The 24,796-nt window shown below is 38.4% G+C and overlaps 3 protein-coding genes across 7 annotated transcripts in view; 1 reads left to right on the forward strand and 2 right to left on the reverse strand.

Annotated features, from left to right (window-relative positions):
• Window positions 1–7,372, forward strand: LOC104603937 (nuclear factor 1 A-type protein (DUF1005)). Of its 2 annotated transcripts, none has more exons than XM_010268115.3 (4): window positions 1–721; window positions 2,792–3,558; window positions 4,189–4,881; window positions 7,075–7,372. In XM_010268115.3, the coding sequence occupies exons 2-3, from the start codon at window positions 2,948–2,950 to the stop codon at window positions 4,871–4,873; spliced, it is 1,296 nt and encodes a 431-aa protein (XP_010266417.1). In that variant the 5' UTR covers window positions 1–721; window positions 2,792–2,947; the 3' UTR covers window positions 4,874–4,881; window positions 7,075–7,372. The 2 variants fall into 2 exon arrangements, with proteins under 2 accessions (XP_010266417.1, XP_010266416.1); XM_010268114.3 differs by lacking the exon at window positions 7,075–7,372 and adding an exon at window positions 5,178–5,549.
• On the reverse strand, window positions 1,070–1,966 carry LOC104603936 (NDR1/HIN1-like protein 12). The gene has a single exon (XM_010268113.3). It carries the CDS (start codon window positions 1,817–1,819, stop codon window positions 1,220–1,222), a length of 600 nt encoding a protein of 199 aa, XP_010266415.1. The 5' UTR covers window positions 1,820–1,966; the 3' UTR covers window positions 1,070–1,219.
• Window positions 7,058–24,796, reverse strand: part of LOC104603935 (uncharacterized) — a 24,722-nt gene continuing 6,983 nt past the window's right edge. The window contains exons 3-8 of one of the 4 annotated variants that reach the window (XR_016083867.1): window positions 20,682–20,789; window positions 18,443–20,586; window positions 18,206–18,266; window positions 17,812–17,971; window positions 7,319–7,403; window positions 7,058–7,195 (exon numbers count right to left, since the gene is read on the reverse strand). Coding sequence is in view for 3 of the 4 variants with exons in the window: in XM_088900593.1 (XP_088756719.1) it covers window positions 17,813–17,971; window positions 18,206–18,266; window positions 18,443–20,586; window positions 20,682–20,789 (2,472 nt within the window). In the remaining variant the exon portion in view is untranslated. Of the gene's footprint in view, window positions 7,196–7,318; window positions 7,404–7,485; window positions 7,847–8,968; window positions 9,204–9,282; window positions 9,978–17,811; window positions 17,972–18,205; window positions 18,267–18,442; window positions 20,587–20,681; window positions 20,790–24,796 lie in introns of those variants that run through there. The other 3 variants (XM_088900593.1, XM_010268112.3, XM_010268109.3) reach the window with 3 other exon arrangements.

The following is a 24,796-nucleotide window of genomic DNA, read 5'->3' on the forward strand; positions in this document are numbered from 1 at the left end:
AACGTGGGATGAGAATTGAGAAGCTCGAATGCTCGATTACAGCTGTATTCGATTTCCGGGACCCCTCTCTCCCTCTCTCTGTTCTTCCATTTTTTCTGTTTTTTATTTTTAATTAATTAATTAATAAAAAATTATTTTCTTCTATAATTTTTTGTTATCTCTTCCTTCTTTTATTTCACATTTCAGGCTTTTCTGTCGTTGTCGTCAGTCGTCTCCTTCCTTCTCTCTCTCGCTTACTCGCTTGCTTTCTGCATTCCTCTTTTGTCTTCCGTGAATGCGAAGCTTTGTAGTGTTTCTAGGAGGATTCCGGTGACCGGAGGTACAGTCGGTGTGAGAGAGCCTAGGATTTATCAGTTGGTTTGGGTTGAATTGTTCGAGATCTTCAACTGTTTCTCGGCTCAGATTTTGGCTTTTGTGAGGCTAAACTGTGTCCACGTGAAAGTTGTTCTCTTTTCGATCTTTTAGACTTTAGAGGTTTCTTTTGCAGGATTTAAGCTGCAATTCTATCATCTCCAGTGGATTTTGCCAAAAAAACGCAGTTCTTTTTCTTTCCACTTCCTTAACTGTCTTCCTCGAGAATTGCTTCTTTTCATCGTCTTTTCTTCTTTTCTGGAGGAAGCTTCTGCTGTGTATCTAGCGATTTGAGCTCTAGGTTTTCTAGTTTGCGCCGGGGTGGCGTTGGTGGTGTTGATTAGAGAGAAAGCTTAAGCTTCATGTAAAGGTCCGCCTCTGCTCCTTTACTCTTTATATGTTTTATATAAATTCTTTTCCCTGCTTTCCCCCTTTCATTCTCTCAGTGTACAGTTTATGCATAATGGGTTACTTTAATTATTGCACTTGCCTTTTGCTTTTTATTTTAGCTTTTCTTGATTATTTCTATGCAAGTTGAGTGATTGATGGATGAACTCAGAGAAATTTTGACTAAAAAAATTAAAGAAAAACTGTGTTTTGTCTTCCATGGTGAGTGAGAAACCACTCATTTTGTGCTGCTTTTGATCCCAAATATTCTATACAGAATATAAAAACCAAAAACGAGTTTATTTGCTTCTTCTTGTTATTTACAATTCTTGTGTATCTTCTCTGCAAGCTATGGTTCTAGAATCCCAGATGACAAGAGAACAAGAAGAACATTGGAAAGAAGAAAGTATACAGGAGAAAAATATGACCTATAATAAGCAATAAAAACAATTAAATAGGAAAACATAATTGAATCCTTGAATTACTGAGACCTGGAGCTACAATGTGGTGGGTTTAGACTGCTCCCGTTCGATGGAAAGAAGTGCAGTTGGCAGGCCATGTGACCCCAGAACTTAACAGACCCTAGAACTCCTACCCTCCACCGGGCCCTCACATCGCCTTTCAGATCAAATGATATCTTGTTCCGCTTCAATGACGCATCGACTTCCTCCATCCCCTCCGGGGCTAATGGGATTGACGACGACTGGACGAAGTAAGGAAGATCAAGAGAGCTGTTCTTGGGTACATCAAAGGGGCCAGCTGTCAATTGAGCTATTTTGATCCCATTGAAAGAGAGAAACAAGCTCAAGTCTGAGAAGGTTGCATGAGCCTTGGCGTTGTCATTCTCTGCCTTGATGGTGATACTGATCTGGGTATCCATTTGTCCAGTCTCGTGGTAGCCTAGCTTCTCCATATGAGCTTGTGTGACGCTTATGGAGGGTACCCTTGGTCGGATGATCAAATAGCCGATGAACACAACCAGGCCTGTGACTATCACTGCAATGGCTACAATGGTGCAGATGATGGCAATAAACCAGATAACGGGACTTGTGCGTCTATGCAATAGCTTTCGCTGCTGCATTGGGGAGTGGTGGTGGTGGTGAGAGTCCTGCAAAAGACAACATTCGGGGAGTGTGTAGGTTTTTCAATTTTATGTTGCAGCACCGGATTTAGATCTTGGGAGCTTGGCAAGAGAGTTACCTTGGGTTCTAAATTCTAATTGGTGGGGGAGGTTTTGGTATCTTCCTTGCCTTGTGTGAAAGCGACTGCATTCTTTTATGAGAAAAGGGTCTATTTTAGGAATCTCACTCACTTTATCATGGCGTAAAGAAAATACCAAACTTGCACTGCTATATATAATATACCACTTCTTTCCTTTTTCTTTTCTTCTTTGTATATCTGATTATGTTCTTACCACTTAAGTTGGGTTGTAGAATAAGTAATCTTTCGGTAGATATCTCCATACTCGAGATCTTGTGCACTTCCCATGTTGGGCAAGTGTTCCATCTTCCAATTGGAAAGATTGGGCAGTAGAGACAACTCCTGACAAAAACTTTGATAACAATCAAGAACCAATCAGTTGATTTGGGAAAAAAAACTGAAACATTTTGAGAAAAATGTACAGGTGACAAGAGAGAAATGGATTTACTCCTTGTGTAAACGCAAATCTGTAACATTCTTATACTATTACTGGTAAATGTTGCTCAACGAGCCAAAAGTATTTATACTTTTAAAATTATATGGTTCAATAAATTCAATCCAGAAAATTTATCAAAAAAAAATTCCAATCCAGAAAAGGCAACATTTGGATTGCTTCCAATTTGTAGACCCCGCAGCTAGATCTTTACTTTCTCTTTTAGCATGGAGGGGTGCTTAGAAATGGATTTCTACCTACACAAATGCCGTGCATTTCTTGTGTAATCTTTGATCTTATTTAACAGATTGCTTCCCTTCTCATTGATGGAGAAAGGGCTTTTCTTAGGCACAAAATGGACTCTTATTTATTTTATCTTCTTTTGGATGAAAACTAAAATAAGTAAGATGAAACCGTCAGGTCTTCAAGTCCTGGATGAGCAGCTGAGATGCTTAGTTGGTCCTGATGCACAGCTCGTTCCTCTTCCCCCTGATTGTTAGCTGACTACCTTTGTAGCAGGTCCTCAAGCAATTTAGGGGATAATTTCTTATTAATGGAGAAAGACTTGTGACCTGTATGGATCCCCAAGCTTTTGTGAGGCTGTCAATTGGATCCCTGGGGCTGAGAATCACAGCGTCAGCTGCTAAGGCAGGGCAATCTGGAATCCATGCATCCTCTTCTCCATGTTCATGTGAGATACGTCTACGAGGCTTTCCTGTTCAGACTGCATCAGTTCCGTTAATCTCATCCGCCGAGGCCACACCTGACCCTCATAGCATTGCTACAAGCTTCTATCTTGAAGAATCTGATGTTAGAGCACTGTTAGCACCAGGCTGTTTCCATCCATCTAATGCCTATTTAGAGATTGCTGTTTTTACAGGGTGGCAGGGATTCCATTGTGGTGTCAGCAGCAAGAAGCAGCAGATTGGGACATTTAAGTTGCAGGTCAGTCCTCAGTGGGGGGAAGGGAAGTCATTGTTACTTCACCATGGGTGGACTAGAATTGGGAAAAACAAGCAGGCAGATGGTAAACCAAGAGCCGAGCTGCATCTAAGAGTGAAGTTGGATCCAGATCCCAGATACGTTTTCCAGTTTGAAGATGAGACAACACTGAGCCCCCAAATAGTTCAACTTAGGGGAGCTGTCAAGCAGCCCATTTTCAGTTGCAAGTTCAGTCGTGACAGGAGGTAAGAATTAGCTATTGATCTTTTCCCTTCTCACAAGTAGCATTATCATCAGAAAACATATCAAAATCACCTAATTCAAACTGGGAAGAAGAAACAAATGGCACATAAAAATCCAGATAAGCATATAGAAGTGTCAACTATAATCTGCATAAATTGGTGGTTTCTTCACCAATACCATTACCATCTTCATAATCGGTTCCTCCATCATACTGTCTAAATGGTTATCTAAACTAGGTTATTGAATGTGCTGCTATCATGGGCTTCCCTGGACCATTCAGTATGTTAGAATATTGGTCAATGAGCCAAGTCCTTCAAGTAATTGGGGATTTATATGAGAATATTTTGAAGATTAATTTGTTTGGTTAGTTGTTTTGAGGCCATGGTGGTCGAGGTGGTCCACTAGTTTAATCAATGAATATGTATTGTGAAGGAGCCACCGTTCTTCATGGTGAGAGCACAGATCAGTTGTCACAAGTAGTACATTACCTTGTATTATTGTGCTTTTCTGGACTTTGAACTTTGAAATTTATGCTAATGTAGTCCTTGAAGTTTCACTTTGACAACAGTAACATCACTAATGTCATGGGTCTCAGACGGATTTATGCTTTTCGTTTGTTGTTGAAATAACAGGGCATCTCAGCTGGACCCGATGAGCAATTACTGGTCAAGCACCAGAAATGGGATGGACGAAGAGGCTGAGAGGAGAGAAAGGAAAGGATGGAAGGTGATGATTTATGATCTCTCTGGCTCAGCAGTTGCTGCTGCCTTTATGGCAACCCCCTTTGTACCATCAACCGGCTGCGATCGTGTTGCACGGTCCAACCCTGGGGCCTGGCTAATTGTCCGTCCAGATGCCTGTATGCCCGAGAGCTGGCAACCTTGGGGCAAACTTGAAGCATGGCGTGAGCGAGGAGGCATTAGAGATTCAATATGCTGTCGTTTTCACCTCCTCTCCGAAGGTCAGGAGGGGGGTGGCCTACTTGTCTCGGAGAAATTGATTAGTGCTGACAAAGGTGGGGTGTTTGTCATAGACACAGATAGGCAGACACCGTCGGCAACGCCAGTGCCAAGTCCAAGAAGCAGTGGGGACTTCGCATCCCTGGCACCCATTGTGGGGGGTTTTGTGATGAATTGTAGGGTGCAAGGAGAAGGGAAGAGTAGTAAGCCGTTGGTGCAACTTGCCATGCGGCATGTGACATGTGTTGAGGATGCGGCCATCTTTATGGCGCTCGCCGCAGCTGTCGATCTCAGCGTCGAAGCTTGCAGGCCATTCCGTAGGAAGTCTAAGAGGGGGACCCGCCATCATTTACAATGAAATGAAAGGTGATTCATTCCTATATTTTATTCCCCACATTCTTGCATAAGAACTTGAGTTGCTTGCTTTTAACATAGTTTTGGGACATAGCACCCCATCTTCATCTCTCCATGCCAAGCACTGTCGTTGCGATTTGCAAGGACGTAAGAAAATGCTTTGGGAGGGGTGAGCTGAACCTTCACCTAATTGGTTCAGCTGCTTTCAAGCGCTCTTGATAAGCTATTGATTGATACAGGGTGAGGTAGACAACCTTTCAAATTACTTGCTAACAGCTGATTTGAACTCCCTGGAATTTTTTCTTCAGAGCGTTCCTTACACCGACCTCACAGACACATCATTGGGAACATATTCCGTGAATAATAATATATACAAGAACCAGAGATATTCCCAATGTACGGCTGGAACATGATCTGAGGAGCAGATCCGGACTCACATATCTTATAGGCTGGTTGTGTGGGTCCAGCTCAGAAAGTCAGAAGCCATTCCACTTCAGTCCTCCCAAACAAGCATATTACTATTACTGAACTAAGCTTTACTGTAAAGCCTTTTTTTTTTTTTTTTTTGGCTGAACGAGCTATTTGAGCTTTGGTTTTTCACCAAGCATACGGATATGGTTCTTAATTTGTCAAGAAACTAATTAAAAGGACGACAAACCAACTAGAAATACTTCAGTTAATAGTTAACTCTAGATTGTTTAAAGTACTAATGATGAGGCTCTCTAGGTTTGGTCATACATTGAGACACAGGCAATGGGTTGGGGATGACTGGGCCTTACCTCTTATCAACTTGGCATTGGCATTGACTAATCCAATACCGACCCTACCTCAGTACTGTCCAGATTGAGAAGGTTAGACAGGTTGAACGTTAGGCAATCCACGCTTCAAACTATCCTGGGTTTCCTTGAATGATTCCCCTATCTCTGCCCGTTAACTATTGCTTTCTATGATCATTTTGGCATATTATTCGTATTCAGATTTCAGAACATTATCTCTGAATTTGGCACACTGCATGCGTGCACAGCGAACATCTCCCCATGATAAGTACGGAAAATGTTCCCAATCCAATTCACAGTTGGGATGTGTTGTAGGGTGTGCTCCATGAGAAGCCTCAACCTGAAGGACTTGGTATACTCTCTAAATCCTGAAATGCTAGGCCCACTCTACATGTTCTCTATCTAAACCAAGCAGGCCAATACGGTTTAGGTTTAACAGATCGATACAGACTGCTATGGATTTATTTTGAAACTCATTTCTTTCTTTTTTTTTTGGTTTTTTAAGCCAAACTCATTTCTTCTATACTTAGTATGATACAAAAAATTATATCAATGCTTGTACAGACGTATAAGAAATATCATATTTAGTGAACTTGATTTGAATATTTCTTTGTATCAAATAAATAAAATAAATATATTTGAAGGCTTTGGTGCTTATGTATAAATTATAAACGTACAATAAATATTTTGCACTAAATTTGGATGCATCGTGCATGAAAACTTGCAATAATGGGTTCATGCAAGGTTTAACATGTCTGACACATGTCATACAGTACCATACATATCGGCTTTTGAAGTCGCTGATTCTCAAAAAAAAAAAAAAAAAAAAAATGCATGGTTTGATTGTTTTAGTAAGTAATGGCCATATCATAAATTTTGGTAGTTATTGCCAGAAAACAAGTAAAACGAAAGTTGAAATTCCAAGTTGGAAAATACGCTATACGATTTACATTGCACAAGTCGATGTTTTGAACCTTTGGGTTTATGTGCATTTTTAGTTTTATACACAAATGTAAATCATAGTTCTTTCATGACAGATAGGTTGATTACATATACGGTAGTACTCTGTTCCAAAGTTTAGTAACGAGCTCATGTTAAACATGAGCAAACCATATTAATCATCATTTGAAATGTTGTGGATATTTCAATTCAAAGCGATGATTTTCTTTCTCTACGTACATCAATAGTTATCTATCTGAGCAAGCTTTCTTTTCTTTTTTTTTTTTCTTCGTCCTTTTCTTGATAAATCTATCTGGACAAGTTGATGTTACATGAAACATTTGGAAGTACCTTAGCGTGTTATACTTAGAGTATGAATGTCAACTTTATGCCTGTGATTTCAATTTTCATCTGTTTTTGCTTTTTTTTTTCCTTTTCTTCCTTTTTACCTATTTGCTCATAGATTCCATTTGGTGAAAAATTCTTGCAGTTGCAGAGACAAAAATCATGAAGGTCGTACATAATATAAGAAACTGGTTCTAACTTCTAAGTTCTAATGGAGAGGCAGCTCTGTCTTGATCTAGTTACGATTGGTGTGATGCTTTTGTCTCCTGTCAAATGTAAGGAAAATTGGGTCAAGGAATGTTGGAGTGGAAACATGTAATTTCTCTACCCCGAGAGACTTCAGCTTGTAAATGGAACTTGTTTTATTGATCGATAAAAGCAAACCAAACCTTCTCTTGTTGTACACAAGAACATTTCAAATATGCTGCTCTTCGTGATAGCAATCTTCTTGAACCAAAATGGTCCATTATTTTGCTGCTTGATGAAACAAAAGAAGCCATTTCTTAAAAGAATCAACAACAAAGGGCTAAACACAAAAGATCGGTCAGATATAAGCTAATAACATAAGGTTAAATTCAAATTTACTACCATTTGTTGTTAGTGTTATTATAAAAAGATAGGCCTATTATTGATCAAAAAAAAAAAAAAAGATAGGCTTATTAGGTTGAACGACACCCATTTTTTTTCACGTCCAAGGATGGTATGGAAATTCAAACTGCCTATAAAATAGAAGAAATTGCTAGGTAAGCCATGTGGTAATTTAGCCGGTCATCAGCCTTATGTCAAACACTGGAGAGCTATGCTGAGCTGCTGCTTCTTTTCCTTTCTACTATTGCTCAAACATTTGTGATCTTAACTTTCTTTTTATGGAGCCCTCTCGAAGTAATATCAGCTATTCCAAGGTCAATGTTCTAAATCTTGAAACACAGCATAGGGATTTGAAAAGGCAATTTTTTAACATGCATGAATATAGTGGAAAAATTAAGAATATGCATGGATATGTTAAAGAAACTCCGATATATAAAAAAAGAATATATCAATTACAAAATAAAATAAAAATGTAAAGCTTTGATGACTATGAATGAGGTTAAACTTGATTAATCCACATCAATAATCACCAAAGAAAATTTTGGTGGGATAAGTAGCACCGAAAGGGCTCTAGCTTCAAGGAGAGAGAGAGAATTAATAAATCCCTCCTAGCCAAGTTAGTTTTTCTGAATAATGATCTTTAGGCTTTGTGCTCTCATATTTTGGGTTCAAAATATCTCCGTAGAAGTAGGCTATTTTCTACCTTAGTTTAAAGCATGGTCCAGCATGTAACTCTACTTTTAAAGCAAAGTTTTATATTGTTGAGGGTGGACAACTAAAATTAACTCATCCAACTCAACATCTCTAAGTAACATTCTTCTTCTCTTTGACCTCTTATTTCTTCTAAATTTTGTTTTATTTTACTTATTTCAATTTACAAGTTGGTGTCAGAACAGGAAAACTTTGTCTTCTTATTGCTCGAGTGGGCCTGAGTTTTTTACTCTGTATAAGTGACCAGGGGTTGAACTAAAGCCTAATTAAAGAAATCCTACTATTTGATGTATGGAGATTTTCGTAAGGTTAAGATGACATTCAAATGAAGTCTATGAACTTTCCTGCTATATTTTAACGGAAAAAAAAATGATCCTAGTGTTTTGATAATGGAGAACAGTGGCAGAGATGTATGCATATGAGACTGTTTTGAAAGATATTTTCTGATACTCTATTCCGCTAGTACCCTCAACACTCGTCCAATCCATTCTATTCTTCCACAGTTAATTTAGTATGCAATGGAACACTTATTCATTGAACATGTACTGGTAATTGGATAGTCTTTATTTTTTCCGTAAATAAATTCTAAATTTGAAGAGAAGATTATGCACATTTGAACTAACAATGGCTTGAAGAGGCACGAATGTGCATAAGCACACTTTTGAAGGGAGTAGTTCCAGTTTTTGTTTCCAAGAGTTGATTGTTCTAATTTTTTGTTTTCAAGTGTTGGAGAACATTCATAAACAAAACCAGTCTCTATTGCATTCTGTTCGTTTGATCGACTCATCATCTGTTTTTTATTTTTATTTTTTTCCTCATGTCTAGCCTATTACATTTAAAATAAAAAATGTGGCCTGGAGCACTTTTATTGGAGGTCACAAGGGTGTTGTCGTCGCAGACTCGCAGTTGGTCCCGGTTTTGCTTCCGCAAGGGATCTCCATGTGAATGGTGTTGAATTTGATTGTTCCTGCCTTCCTGGTTAATGTAAATTTGTATGTGCTGAGAGGTTTTCAGATAACTTTTGGCAAAATAACTGAAATAAGCCTAAATTGCCTTTTTTAATGAGTAAAAACAAAGTTTATTAATAACTGAAAGCTTTACAAACATCCCTTAAGGAGGCACGAGACGCCACCTCTCCCAAAAAAGCATATTACATTTGAACCCAATACAGACAATTTTTATTCAGCCAATCACCCCTAGCTAAAACATCCACCATTCAATTAGCTGATCTTCTCACCCACTATTTCTTCACATTCATGTTTCTGGTAAGCCATTTAAATTTCTTGATCTCATTCATATATCACCAAATTATAGAATATGGTTCTGTCAACCATCCCACCACCAGTTTTTGGTCCCCTTTAATCACTACATTTGAGAGACTTAGCTCACTTGCAATCTGTATGTCTTGTATTGCAGCAATCAATTCATCTCTAGCAAAATGACCCATCCCCAATGAGCCGAAGTATAAAGTAATAACATTACCTTTGGTATTTCTCGTTACTCCTCTTATACTAGGACCAGAATTACCTTGATTGCTTCCATCGAAGTTTAACTTCGAAAAGCATTTTGGACGAGGCGACCAAACCTGAATTAACCCTTTGCTTCATCTAGCCATCACTTCACAGCTTCTCCAAATTTCATCAGATGAAAACTGTGAAAGAGTCCAATGTTCTAATCCAGTGGATCACTCTGGCCAATACACAAACTCTTCTTTACTCCTCTCCTTTTCTGTGAAATTGCCTTTGTAACCTGGTAATATTTTACTAAAGTTGAACTAAGAGCAGTTTGAAGAATATTGAGATGTTGTGGATGCAATGTTACAATTCCTTGAGTTAAGGAGAATGTTGAAAGACCTTAATAATGCTTGCATTAGCCTTGCTCCTAAAAGAAAATGCCTAGACAGAATCTCTCAACTCTGCTCTACCAGTCTTTGCAAAACATCATATAAAATAATTGCAAAAAAAGTCCTTACAAATTGCTTGAAAGTTGAAACTTGCTTTGGATGGCCTAATTAGTCCTTACTATAGTTCTACTATTTTTTGACACAGGTAGGTTTCAGATAATATTTTACTAGCTTAGCTATTTATGAAAAAATAATTACTATCTTAGTAAATGTACCAAGTCTATGAACTTGTGGAATTAAAAATTAAACGAGGTTGTTTGTTCTATTCATTTTCTTTTCTTCCCCTTCCACCTTTCCACTGCTTTCATAGATCAATTTTTAATGCCTCTGTTGTAAAAAGTCGAATATTGTCTACCCAAATAAATAAATAAATAATGCACTGATGTATGCTTCTTCAGAGTTCAATATCAAATAGTAAACAATGGTGTACGATTGTTCATTTCAGGTTTCTATGCTTAGAACCAAGCATATGTAATTGTTTATTTCATAATCAATGCTAATTATTCAACAGAGTTATTTCACCAAAAAACTAACGAAGTTAAACTTTAGCATTTTCTTTATTGCATACTAATAGAAGGGTACGTGTTATGCACTTGTGCAGGGTGCATAGTAAAAAGATGAAAAGACATTAAAATTTTAAAGATTTGTTAACTATACTTTTTAAGGATTCAAAGATTAAAATATTTGTACAACTATTGTTTGTATACATTATTATTATAGGATCCTATTTATAATATTCTGATTTTTTATGGCCTGGACATGAAGTCAGGGCAAGCTTACAAACCCTCTATGGTTGGGACAAAGCTTAGATGATGATGATCATCATCATGATCATGATGATCATGCTTTGCTAAACAATGACCTCTTCTTTTATGGTAAAATGTCAAATTGAAAAGAATGAAACACAGGTACAAGTTGATCAAGGTGACACAATACTGAAATGCTTATTGGGCCATAGGTCAAACGGTTTTGAAATTTATAACACGTGTAAGAGGTGGCTAGATGGCTAGTTCCTTGATTTTTGACACAAGTCAGGGTTCGGGTCTTACAACTAACATATTATTTATAATATATGCATATTTAATCAATATGCATACATATGACCACAATATGCATACATCATAGATTAATTGTAATTATCAAAAAAAACCATAGATTAATTGTGAAAACTGGCTGTGTTGGTGGAAGCTGGTCGATTTTCAATGGTTCCACCACATTTTGGTGGAATACTAAAAAACTGGAATGACTTTTGGTTCCCAGGTTTTACGGCCCAACTGTCCAGCCCAATCCAAGTCAAATTGACCGGTGTCACTTTTTGAGGCTTTCAGCATGTGGCACAGGTGGAATGACCAAAACTCCATTCCACCCATATCATAGTATTTGCCCATACTCACATAATATATCTAACAATATAGACCCAATACCTAAGGGTGCAAGTTGGGTCAGGTTAGGTGAGGTTGAGATCAATCCAGACCCAACCCGAGTTAACCCTCCAGTTGGCCAAACTTCTCTACTTCCTTTTTCCAAATGCTCTTATTTCGAAACTCAATGGCTGAGATCAATTCAGTTTTAGCATTACTATATGTAGAAGAACAGAGTTATCATGCTTTTAAAAAAGTGTCGATAAACTTAAACCTGTAGACATACAAATATACATACAAACATATAGATAAATACATAGTACTTAACATAAATATATGTTTACATATGAATATGAAGCTAAGTTGGGCTCAGGTTGGTCAAGGCCTCAACCCTAACCCAACCAAAAATTACGTCAACTTCACACTTTTAAACCCTAACTCTAATCCAAACTTCAACACAACCAACTTTTTTCTGGTTGGGTTCAGGATAACACGACCCAACTTGCAACCCTACCAATATCAACATAGTGGGTGTTCCATCTCTCACTCAAATAAACTGTCATTAATTCCTATATTCAAAACTGTCATTATTTCTAGAGGAATATGAGGTGTACGCTTCCTTTACACTTTATACAAGAGGCTTACACCTCTTATGCTTTTGTATTTATGCCACTTTTTTATAATAAAATGCTATAGATATATGTGGGGTAACCATTTTATCGTGTTTCCCCATTATATATTAACATAATCCAGAAAATGATTACCAAAAAAACATAATCAAAGGATGAAAACCCTTCAAATTTGTTTAATATAAGTATTATGAAAATTCCATAGTATGTATTTTGTGGCTCCATACACCCGTCAAGCTGTCACAGTCAAAAATAGGCTCAGTCTATCTATGCTTTGTAGGCTGCATTGAGTGGCATTATCATAAATTCTGCAATATGACTTTTTGGCTATTCTTCACACAAAGTTTGAAAAGCTTAGTGTCCTCTTTGAGGAGGGGTGATAGATCTCCTCGTGTGCCTACCCATGGCACTCACAAAGATCACACATCCCCTCACAAGGTGGCCCTAGTTAATGGCAACATGACTACCAGGGTTCTTCATGGGCATACACATGCTCATGGGGACAGTGCATGGGTTGGTACTACACCTTGTGCATAAAAGGGAGGCTTGGCATGAGGGTTGGCCATATTCGTGCCCCAGCTTTGTCAACTCCACGTCCAGGCAGATCAAGCTATCCCCTGTCCCAGAGTTTGGGTGTATTCTAGGCCCATTGGTAGTTTAGCTCATCATTGGAACTATCCCCCTTTGGGCCCACAAGTGGTGCCTCCCATGGAACAACCTGAGCTAGAGAAGTCACCCCATCCATGTGCAATGACATAATGATCCAGTGCCGCTGACCTTGATGGAGCCATCAATGGGCCTACACTTGGTCCTTACAACACAAAGGCTTGTTCTGGCCACCCAAGCTTGGACGTCACATGGTCTTCTTTCACTACCAATGCCTAACCTTGTGACAGATGGTATTAGAGACACAGGTGGCACTCAATCCAAACAACAAAGCCACTTCGAGGGTAACAGCATACAACCAGTCTAAAGCAGCACATCATCAGCAATAACAAATGTGGGGTGTGATCCATTTACACTCACTCATTGGGTTCGAGTCGAGGTGGCAACTGGACGGGTTTGGGTTGAGCATCAACCCAACCCGTCCAACCCACTGACCCATTAATGACCCGTTTAGAGAAAATTAAATGGGTTGGGCTCAACCCCAACCAGCCTTGACCCAACCCAACCTGTCTGCCCCATTAATCCTATACATACATAAATTACATAAAATATAAAATAAATTGCAGAAAATACAAAATTATAGAAAACACAAAAAATGCAAAAGAACAAAAATTACAGGAAGCATAATAAAATTACAAACAAACATATAAAATAAAAAAACAAAAAACTGCAAGAAAAATACAAAAAAAATATATAAAACACAGAAAATGAAAAAAAAACTAACAGAAATTAGAGAAATGTATAACAGAAATCATAAACAAACTTAGAAAATGAAAAGCAAACCAAAAATTACTGAAAAATATAACACAAATTATAAAAAAGAAAATGAAAAAATAAATAAAATTTAAGGAAATTACAACTATTAACTAAGGTTTGCTCTTTCGACGTGACTGCAACTATTAACTAAGGTGTGTTTTTTCGGCATGACTGCAACTATTAACTAATAGACATGCCATGAGTGGTGCTGAAAGTTCCTCCTCTGATGCCAATAATTTTGCTACAATCGCCACCACACAACATCAAATTCATTCCCATGTTCCCTGCTCCCCAATTTTCAGCTGCCTTTTCCAAGTAGCAATACTTTGTCTTCTTCAAATTAACTTAAAAAAAAATTATTAAATCTGATTAAAAAACATTCTAATAAAAATTTGAGCTTTCAAACATGAGGTTTTGTAGGACAATGATTGTTACAATGAAGCATATATTTAATTTCAGAATGTTGGGCATAGTGTGATTAGTGATGATGGAAGTCAAGCGATGTCCTTTGCAAGGACTCTGAACCATTGAGACTGAGACATTGGAGGGATATTTTCTGGTTAGGAATATTCATTGTGCATTTGATCAGACTAGGCTTTGGTCTTGCCATTCTTGGAATCAATAGATTTAAGAAAGCACATAGGCTTAACATTGACAGGTACATAGACAGGATACTTGACAATCAGGCTGGATTTACTGAGATATTGGCCCTTGTATGTTGTGGCCAGATTGGAAACTTTCCGTTACAGGAAATTTAATGTTTTGATGCAAAAATGGAAAAAAATCAAGGTGTACTTCTCCCCTCTGTTTTTTGCTTCTTTTCATTGCTTGGTATCTGGTCTTGCTTTAATAAGAAAACTCTGTCACTTGGTTCAAAGTAATGAACCAGAGGGGGGGGGGGTAGAAAACCTGAAATAGCAAATTAATGGGTTACCTGTTGGATAACCATGACCCAACCCATTAAATATCTTTTTATTAGGCTAACCCACTCACTAGTGATCCAAAACTAAATGGATACAGCCCAACCCAATAATTAATGGGTGGGTTGGGCAGGTTAACAGGTTGGATCGAAAAATTGCCACCCCTAGGTTCAAGTAGGCATGAAGAACTAGCCTGGCAAGAGGCTCTATCTTGAATCCCAATTCCAATGGCCCTATCAATAGACAATTAGACATATGAGCCATTTTCATTCTGCTTGTGTGAGGGCAAATATATGAATCATTTTCACTCGGAAGGCATATTGTAGTGATTTGAGTGGAAGAGTATGTAATGCATGGCTCCTAGATCATGGTTTTATAACAGATGAGTCATTGTTCTATAACCTTGCAAAGACACCATTGGAGTGGGGATGATGGTCCAAAATGGGTTTGTGTTGATGACTGGCCAAAGAATATTACCAAGATGGTGACATTAGCTCCAAAAGGATCCGAAGATCGAAACCATAAATATTGGAATAATAGGAATGTGGGTACATTTAATTGGTGTATGGCAGCAAAGGAACATGATCATGCATTGGTAGACATGCTTAGTACATAGGTAGAACGTCCATGTGCAAGGACGTCAACAACATTTCAACCAGTGCATGATACAGAACTATGGGTAAAAGTTGCCAAGACATAGTACAGAATGCAGTCAAGACCTTGAAGCAAAAGTAAAATTGGCCCCCTTTGAAGCGAATCATAGCCCAACACAAAGGTGGTTGTAGTCTCTCAAGGGACACAAAACACAGTGGTCATAGCCATAGTGTGGTTTGAGTAACCCCAATACAAAGAGTAAAATCCGGCATACCATCATGGTGAAATGATTTCTCAAGACATGGATGTCAACAACAGATAAAGACCAGTCCGGCATATTCAATAGCACCATCAAAAAGCTATTGTCACATGGATTAGGCCTTGATGGCAAACAAAGATGAATAACCTCTACAAAGCAATAAAGACACACATGTTTCGAGGGCCATCACACATCATAGCCACAACACTGTTTGAGTAACCCTAGCCTCAGAGGGTGAAGTCCAAGTAGGCCAGTGTGGGGAAATGTTTCATCCCAAACACAGCCAACATGAGCGAGTCCTACGTTGATTAAATAACCTTGACTGCAATAGGAGCAGCTAAATTTTGAAGTACACATGGATATGGCAAAAACAGATGCCCATTCACTGGCCTAGCCATGTCGAGTACAACAATGGATTGTGTGGGGGAGCCTGTCATGGTGTAAAACAAACTTAGTCTACCTATGCTTGGTGGCCTATGTTGAGTTGCATTATCATAAATTCTACATTTTGATTTTTCGGCATCCTTGATGTATTTTCACTCAAAGTCAAAAAAAGCTAAGTGTCCTCTTTGAGGAGGGGTAGACAACCACCTCGGGTGACTATCCTTGGCATTCCAGAAGACCACACATCCCCTCACAAGGCAGCCCTAGTTAATGGCTACTGTGGATCCTCATGGACATACACACACACTCATGGGGATAATGCATGGACTGGCACTACATCTTGTGCATGAGAAGAAGTCACCTCATGGACATAACCATATCCGTGCCCCATCATTGCCAACCCCATGTCTAGACAAAGCAAGCTATCCCTTGCCATAGAGCTTAGGTGTGTTCAAGGCCCAACAATTGCTTAGCATAGTCATTGTCAAAACAGCACCCTTTGGCTTTGGCATGTAAAAGATGCCTTCCATGGAACAACCTAAGTTAATAAAGTCACCTCGCCCATGTGCAATGAGGTCATAATCTAGTGCCACTGACCTAGGTGGAGCCATCAAAGGGACTACACTTGGCCGTTATAACACAGAATGCTTGTCCCAGCCACCCAGGCTAGGACACCACTGGTTTATTCCGCTACCAAAGTCTAACCTCATGACAGGGGGTACATGTCCCCCACGTGTAAAACATCCACACAAGACTTACGTGTATGCCTCCCTGTGAGGACCATACCTATTGCATCTAAACTACGTGTCACACCTCTACGTTTCAAAACATTGACCAGAATCTAGGTAGGGATGGCAATTTTCCCCATTTCCCCGATCCCCATGGGGATCCGCCCCGAATGGGGTGGGGATGGGGATGATTTTCCCCCGCGGGGACGGGGATGGGGAAATTTTCATCCCCGTTAGCAGGGACGGGGCAGGGACGGGGAGAGCACTCCCCGCTCCGCGGGGACACCGATCCCTGCCCCGTGGGATCCCCACTAATATATATGTATATATGTATGCATACGTTATATATGTATATATGTACTCATACATCTATATATTAATATTTTTAAAAATATGGTTGAATCTTTTCTAATAGGATTGTAAGTTTTAATTATTTTAATTTTATTTTTTTAAATAAAAAAAAAAACAAAATGGTTAACATTATAAATCACGAGGAATAGAGATCACGGGGATGGGGATTTTCGTGGGAATTACATCATGCTTTACCTAGTTGTCATAATTGCATAAGCTTTGGATTTTAAACTTTAGACATTGTCTCTTCTTGGAGGATGTCTATCAAAAAATTTAAGAAAATTAATTGATTATTAAAATTTATAAATTATAAACATTAACAAAAAATAATATTATTTTCTAGGGATTAAGATACATATTCATAAACTATAAAATCTTCTATGTATATACCCTATTTATATCATCCAAGACTCCAATTATTGATAAAAAAGACTCCAGTCTAGTGTTCAAAACGTATCCTGTCACATATATTAAAATTGAATATCTGATACTCTTTGTGTTACTGATACTTTAAACCATGCAGAATATGTGAATGACTAAGAAATCTAGGTATAGAACCTCACCCCTGCCAAAGGTTGGGTGAGGTTCGCATCAAGTTCACCCCTACCAAGAATCCATATAGCCGGGACCAACATTGAGTAAACCTGTAAAAGCCTTCAATGTTCTTTAATGGGTAGATGTACCTTTGGGAACTGAGATTCTTATAAGACCGCTCACAGTCAACCACACTTATAAGAAGACAATATCAGTTGCTTAAAATAGCAACACCATCAAGAACAAATGTGAACTATAGACCCCCCCCCAATAATAAATTAATTAATTAATACAAAAAACAAAATAATCATGAAAAAGTGAAAAAAAAAAGAACAAAAGTTAAAGATATCTACATTTTTTATTATTACCAACAAGGAGATATCTACATTTTAAAGAGATACAACAGGCATGCATGAAATTAGCAGAAAAGAAAACTTTAGAGGTTAAGAAAGCCTTCACCTCTTCTCACCACTAAAGATGTGAATGGAGTTCAGTTACCTTATCTCACTCTTGGGCCTCCCTTTGTCCAAATGTTCCTATATTTATCCTTAAGGTCAACTGGGGTACGAGTTTTATGAAAGACATGGCAGCCAAATTCCAGGATCTTTTTCCATGGAAAACCTTTCCCATCAGTACTTGAAAATCGCTTAACTCCTTCCTGCAAAATTGAAAGCACTCACTGAGATAAACTGACAATTAGCCAAAACACAAGGAAAAAGGATATGCCAAAATCTGGATGATACAACCATACACCCAGCTGGCTAACCACACTATGTTTTCATAAACCAATAGTCTTTCCAAAGCCTCCTAAAAAATATTAGTCATCCAACCAGGTCTGACAGAAAACAACAAAATGATCATGCAACCAAAGTTGGTATCCATGAATTCATACCAGCAGTATTTCCTCCTCTTCAGCTGTCCAAGGATTTTTCGTTCTCCTTAAAGAAGGAAATCTGCAAATCAGCACAAATAAAAAGCTTAGTGGCAGCTGCTACTTACAAGCTTAAAGAAGAAAGCCTGCAAATTAGCACAATTATAATTCAAGCATTATAATTGTTAACCCTTTAGGGTTTCTGCATATGGAAATGCACGCAGTTTGGGTGGAATCAGAGAGCAGACTGCTACTTACTTGGGGCTAATTGGCTTCTGATCTCTGCTGGAGTCATTAGAGGAAATATCATCTTCTTCAGCTTCAGAAGTTTCTTTTGTGGTAATATTTGGTCGAGAAGAGAATTTACCTTGTAAAACTTGTCTTCTAGTTCGTACTCCAGCAAGTCTCTGACTTAATGGCACCATCTCCCTGCGTCTACAGGGTGAATTTTTAGATTTATGCTTCAAATCAGCTTCAACCTGTTTATTATTTTCTTCTCTCCAATCTACAGATTGATGTTTTTCAATCACAACTGCCTTTTCTTTGGTCAAGGAAATATCAGATATCTCATTCATTGCAAATGCTTCTCCATCTCTCACTTGTAAGTCATTACCACTGCATGCATTAGAATAACTTTTGGTCAGATGACATTCCATCACTAAATTATTGTGATTGTCATCAACTTGTTTTGAATCGTCTCCTTCAGTTAGGAAAATATCATTTTTCTCATGGACAGGAGGTGCCTTTCCTCCTTCACAGGGAATATATCCATTTTTATATTCAATAGAATCATTTGCTGCTTCTTGATGTTCCATTGCTTGCACAGATTGCTTATGAATTATCTCTGTCTGATGCTTATTGTCAGGAATATTACGAGGAAAGCCCACTTCTCCAAATCTTCTTGATTGGGTTTCCTCATAATGAATATTTTCAAATTGTTTCTTCAGCTGTTGTTCATTCTTCTCACCTGTAAAGGCAGCAAAAGACTTCCTTGCCAGGGAAATTTTTTTCTTGGCATCATGATATGCAACAATTGCTTCTGCATAAAAGCAAAAGGGACAGTAGAAATTACCATTATTGTCAAAACTTGCTGGGGAGCCCAAACAACACTCATGGACAGCCAATTGGCAATTAGTGGCACAACAAATCAATAATTGGCCACCCCTGTTACACTTATTACAACGTCTCTGTTCTATCCGATCTAATGTGGCCTGAGAATCATGATTGGACGTGCTTTGAAAACTCAAAAATCTATATTTCTTCATTGCTATGACTATTTTGTCCTTCAAATCAAATAAAGCAACTTTATCATGATTGGCATCACTGCAACTATGTGTTTCAACATGATTCAGATTTTCATCTTTGGTTACAACATTAATTTGGTGGGAACCATTCAGACATGCTTCTAGAGGAATTTTATTACCCGGGGACAGATCGTGTGTGTTTTCATCATTATCACTACTTTGCTTCTGTAGGGAAGCATTCTCACAATCATCCTGGAAAATTACAGTTTGTACCATACCATGCACTTGAGTTTCTTTTTCTAATATACCTTTCTCCGCTGATATTAAAAATTTACCGGGAGGATCTTTTTGTACATGTTCATTTTCATACAAAGAACCTGAGTTCTGCTCAATAGACTTGATTTGACCATCTTTGGATTCCTTAAGGCTGTTAGTATTGGCATGACAATCTTCACCATCCACACAAATTCTGCTTTTGTCAGAACAGGGTGCTTGCCCTTCTCTAGAGAGTGCACTCTCCCCCTTTCCACCAATTATACTATCCAAAGCATTGTCATGTAATGTTTCGTTCCTAATTTTGGGTGACAGAGAGCCTGGCCTTGGATCTAGTGACTGGTCTTCACTGGCCTTTATACTCAATTTAGGTCTCTTAGTTGCACGATAGTTGACATCATTAAAGCAAATTGGCTTTTCGGTTAAACATGTTGAGACCTTTTCCTTTGCCATTTCAACTGAGTTCTCTTTTAGTGCCTGGATTGCATCATCACTAGTGTCATGACCCTTTGTAGCTTCATTGAAATCATTGTCATCGCAATGAATTCTTTTCTCATCCTTTTCATCCAAGCATGTCAACAGTTTTCCATTGGCCATTTCAATTAAGCTTTCTTTTGGTGACTCGATTGCAACATCATCATTGTCATTCTGCTTTGCATCTTCATTAAGATCACCACCACCCAAATGAATCCTACCCTTATCCTTTTCACCTGAACATGTCACTGCTTTTTCCTCTCCCATTTCAACTGAGCTCTCTCTTGGCGCCTGGTTCATAACATCACTACTAGTGTGCATCTTCGCATCAATATTTTCTTTGTCCAATCCACTCCTTGTCCTCAAGGATGCAGCTAATGGATGAGTACTTTCAACTATTGCATCCTTCAGCTGATTGCAAACAATACCACGTAAGAATCTCTGGTTGATCTGCAAACAAGTACTTCTCTTTCCATTGAATACAGAAATAACAAAGATAATATTACCTTTTCCAGAACACATTTAGGCAAGCTAGCACTTTTCTGGGAAATAAACTCTTGAACTTCCTGCTTCAACATCTCTAACCTGGACTTTACCAAGCTGGATTTTGAGGACTGATGATAGATAATAACAATCAATATGAGAAAAGTGACCTCTTAAAGAAAAAGAAAAAATAGATTTAATTGAGTGAATGGTAAAAGTCTGGTAAATGATAAAATAATTACTAGGAAATATTAGAAAGATATTGATCCAAAAAAAATATATTGGAAAGTCCTCCCATAAAATAATAAAAAAGAGTATTCAGGAGAGATGGACATACTGTGAGTTTACTCACTGGGTTTGGCTAAGACTGCTGGAATTGTTTGGTGTTAAGTTATGCTTTCCAGCTGATGTGAAGGGATTCATAGGAGCATGGTTCCTAGGAGGATTAAGCAGGGCTGGAAAGGTAGCATAGAGCATCCTCCTCTCAGCAGTGTTCTAGGCAGTGTGGGGTGAAAGAAATGGTAGAATCTTCGAAGGGAGTCAGACCTCAAAGGAAGAGGTCCTTAACAAAATTCTGGGGATGGTTCACTCATGATTGGAAAATTACCCTTTATTTAGAAACAGACATTCTTTTTCTTTTTTCGATTTTGATTTACATTTTGTAAGGAGTGAATAGTTTTGTGTTTTGGGGGTTTGGCTGTATTGGGCAGGATTGCACATCCTCTGTTCAGTTTCTCATTGTACAGGGGCTTTATTGCATTTTGGCATTTTGATATTAATGAAATACTTTACACAGTTTCAAAAAAAAAAAAAGGTAAACTTTATTAGAGAGAAAGGAAAAGGAATAGCAGGGTGACAAGGAATCACCCAGCAATAGCAGACCCAAAAACAACAGACACACCCTAACAAAACCCCTAAAAACAGAGAAAAAACTTATAGACATACCAAAGCTCCTAAGGAAACAAACCCATATCCAAATACAAAAATCACAACAACAAGGTCCCTCCCACCAACCCCTAAAACAAACTAAAGCACACAATAGACTGAATATCCCAGAAACCCAAATCCTGCCAGAAGATACATGTGAAAGACATCCTGGAACCAAACAATCCAGCTGATGAAAAGTTTCACTTAAACTTCATCCATTTTCTCATCTACTGTCTAATATAGAAATCTCTTGTCTCATTTGGGTAACTTTCTTTATCTTTCTCCCTTTCTTTTTTAATCTCACTCCGTATACTGCCATCTTCAATCTGGCAAAAACATGTGAAATTTGTCTCTTTTGATTGTTTTTCTGTTTTCTAAATCTTCTTACTGCATTAGGGCTGTGAAATAAAGGGGAGGTAGAGAAAGAGGTAGAGAATGAGAGCGCAGTTGGAAATATGCAGACAGGGGAGGTAGAGAAAGAGGTGAGTAATGAAGAAGACGAGGGAGGAGGATCAAATGAAACTGATAAGGAGGACTTGGTTGCACAGTTTGCTGAGCAAATGGGCTGTGAAATAAAGGATCCAAATGAGTTAAAGGTATTTTTGAAGAAAGGAAAGGTAGAGAGTAAACCAAGGAAGAGGAAGTTGAGTGAGTCAAAAAGGCTAAGGCAAGATGTAGAAGAAGATAAGGAGTTCAGTGAGAGAAAGGGTAGAAGAAGAGGGATCAACTGAAAAGAGGACAGGTAAGGGTTTTTTTAGACAGTGGTGATAAAGATTCTCAATTGGAATGTTAGGGGGTTAGGGAGAGCTAGGAAAAGGCCTTTAATAAAAATAAGTAATAAGAAGAGAGGATCCGGACATGGTGCCGATTCAAGAGTCTAAGCTGATGGAGTTTGATAGGAGATGGACTAGATCGGTGTGGAAAGTAATGGGCATCAACTGGGCTATTTGTCCTTCGTGGGGGAAGGTCAAGAGGTTCAGTGACAGTGTGGAAAGAAGAGGTTTTTGAGGGAGTGGAGGAGCTGATTGGCAAGTTTATTGTTTCTATCAAGTTTAGACACAGGGTAGATGGATTTGAGTGGGTATTAACCAATGTGTATGGTCAAACTGGTTATAGAGAAAGAAGTGAACTTTGGGAGGAATTGGGAGACATTAGGGGACTCTGGGAAGGCCCTTGATGTTTAGGAAGAGCTTTTAATGTCATTAGATTCACATAGGAGACTAATAGGGTGAGGAGAGGCAGTAGCATTAGCATGAGAAGGTTTAACAGCTTTACAAACAATTTTGAGTTGAAAGAGGTTCCTCTGCTACATGGTCTGTTTACTTGATCCAATCTCCAAGAAAACCCTATATGCTCTAAGTTGCATAGATTTGTACTCACAACAGATTGGAAGGAGCACTAGGGGACTGTTATTTCTAGAGCATTGCCTAGGGTAACATCAAATCATTGGCCTAGTACCTTAACGAGAGAGGATCTTAGTACTAAAGGGCCCACTCCTTTAGATTTGAGAGCATGTGGCTGTCTCTCCGTGGGTTTATTGAGTTGGTGGAGAATTGGTAGTGACACTAACCCAAATGCTATTTGGGAGGGGATGAAATTTCATTGGAAGTTGGAGTTAAAAAGCAATTAAAACTATAAAATATCTTCTTAAAAAGCAATTAAAACTATAAAATCATTATTTTTTGTGTGAAAACTAAGAATTTTTAAGACCTTAACGTGGACTTGTTTGGGCTTGCCTTGAGGGGTGTGGCACGAGGATCTGGGGGCAAAGCCCCCGGTCCAGCCGCCAGACTCAAAAAAGCGTCAAATTTTCAAAAGGGGCACACCTGGGTTGAGGCGCAATAGGCGTGCACCTTTTGAAAGGGTTGCGCCTAGGACCTGGGCGAGGCGCCTACCCTAAAATGTGCTATCGCCTGTGCGCCTAGGCATGCCTTTTAAATCATTGGTCGGATCCCTCTAAGAGAGATAAGAGACTGTGGACCCTAACTCCCTCTGGAACCATCTCTTGTGCCTCCTTCAAGTCCCTACTGCCTTCATCCAGTCGATTTGCACAAATTTCTAAATAAGGATGTTTAGGGAGAACCAATTCCTCCAAGGATTGGAGCCTTTTGTTGGGAAGCCTTCCTCGAAAGATGTAATACTTGTGACGTACTCCAAAGAAAAAGGCCTTTTTGGTGCTTGTCTCCGAATTGGTGCATTCTTTGCAAGGCTAATGGTGAAAGCTCCTACCACTTATTAGTTTCTTGCCCATTTGCTGCTAATCTTTAGGAATGGTTTCTTTCCTCTTTTGGTTGCAAACATATTTTTCAAGGCGCCAAGGCAAGGCTAGGCAACAGGGGCGCCTTGTCCCTTGGGCGATGGATTTTTTAAGTAAAAACATGTATCCTAGGGTAGTTCCCTAGGTTCCATTGCCATATTTCCTTAATAAATATCCATAATTTTCATAATAAAAGTATAAACTTCATATTAAAAGTATAGAAAATCAACATATTCATGAGAAGAAAAAGAAGAAAGAAAAGAAAATTCAAAAAATATAAGGGCTGAACCCCTATTTCTGTTATAGGAAAAGAAGAAAAGAAAAGGTGGAAGAAGAAGAAGAAATTAGTATATAAACACACAAAATTAGTAAAGAAAAAGAAGAAAATGTGTTGATTGGGCAGCATTTTATGTTCTTCCATACTTATTGGTTCAGGTTTTGAAGTCCTTGAGGGTTTGATACAGCATTTAGCAATGTTTGTGTTGATTAAACCCTAAAAAATAAGAAAATAATAAAAGGAAATTAGTATATAAGCACACAAAATGAATATTTTAGTTTAAAAATGTCTATTTTATAATTATAACCTCAAAAAATTAAGAATATAAAAGTTTTTTATAACACGCTATAGAAAACTACTTGGTGATTAGGCAAGGTGAGCCTCCAAGGATGCCTTGTCGCCTAGGCATCACATTGACAACTATGGTTGCAAGTGGACCCCACCGCCAAACATTCAAAGTTTGTTTAGCCCATCGTTCTTTGGTTGGCCAAACAAAAGGGAAGGATAGTGTAGAGATGTGTGAGGGCTGTTGTTTGCTGGACTCTTTGGGAGGAAAGGAACACCAGATTTTTTTCTGATGTTGGAAGAAGTAAAGAAAGCTTTATTGAAGTAGTAACAGTGAGGGTGGTACACTGGCTGAAATCCTTGGACCTGTTTGTTGATATTCTGATGGATAT

Source organism: Nelumbo nucifera, chromosome 3 (genome assembly GCF_055504915.1).
Source record: "Nelumbo nucifera cultivar China Antique chromosome 3, China Antique-T2T, whole genome shotgun sequence".
In the NCBI taxonomy this organism is placed as follows: Eukaryota; Viridiplantae; Streptophyta; class Magnoliopsida; order Proteales; family Nelumbonaceae; genus Nelumbo; species Nelumbo nucifera.

What these genes read in the sequence shown, in the direction of transcription:
- LOC104603936 (XM_010268113.3), bottom strand. Translation starts at nt 1,819, where the DNA reads ATGCAGCAGCGAAAGCTATTGCATAGACGCACAAGTCCCGTTATCTGG.
- LOC104603937 (XM_010268115.3), top strand. Translation starts at nt 2,948, where the DNA reads ATGGATCCCCAAGCTTTTGTGAGGCTGTCAATTGGATCCCTGGGGCTG. An exon ending in AAGTTCAGTCGTGACAGGAG is followed by an intron (nt 3,559 to 4,188) that starts GTAAGAATTAGC and finishes TTGAAATAACAG; the next exon opens with GGCATCTCAGCTGGACCCGA.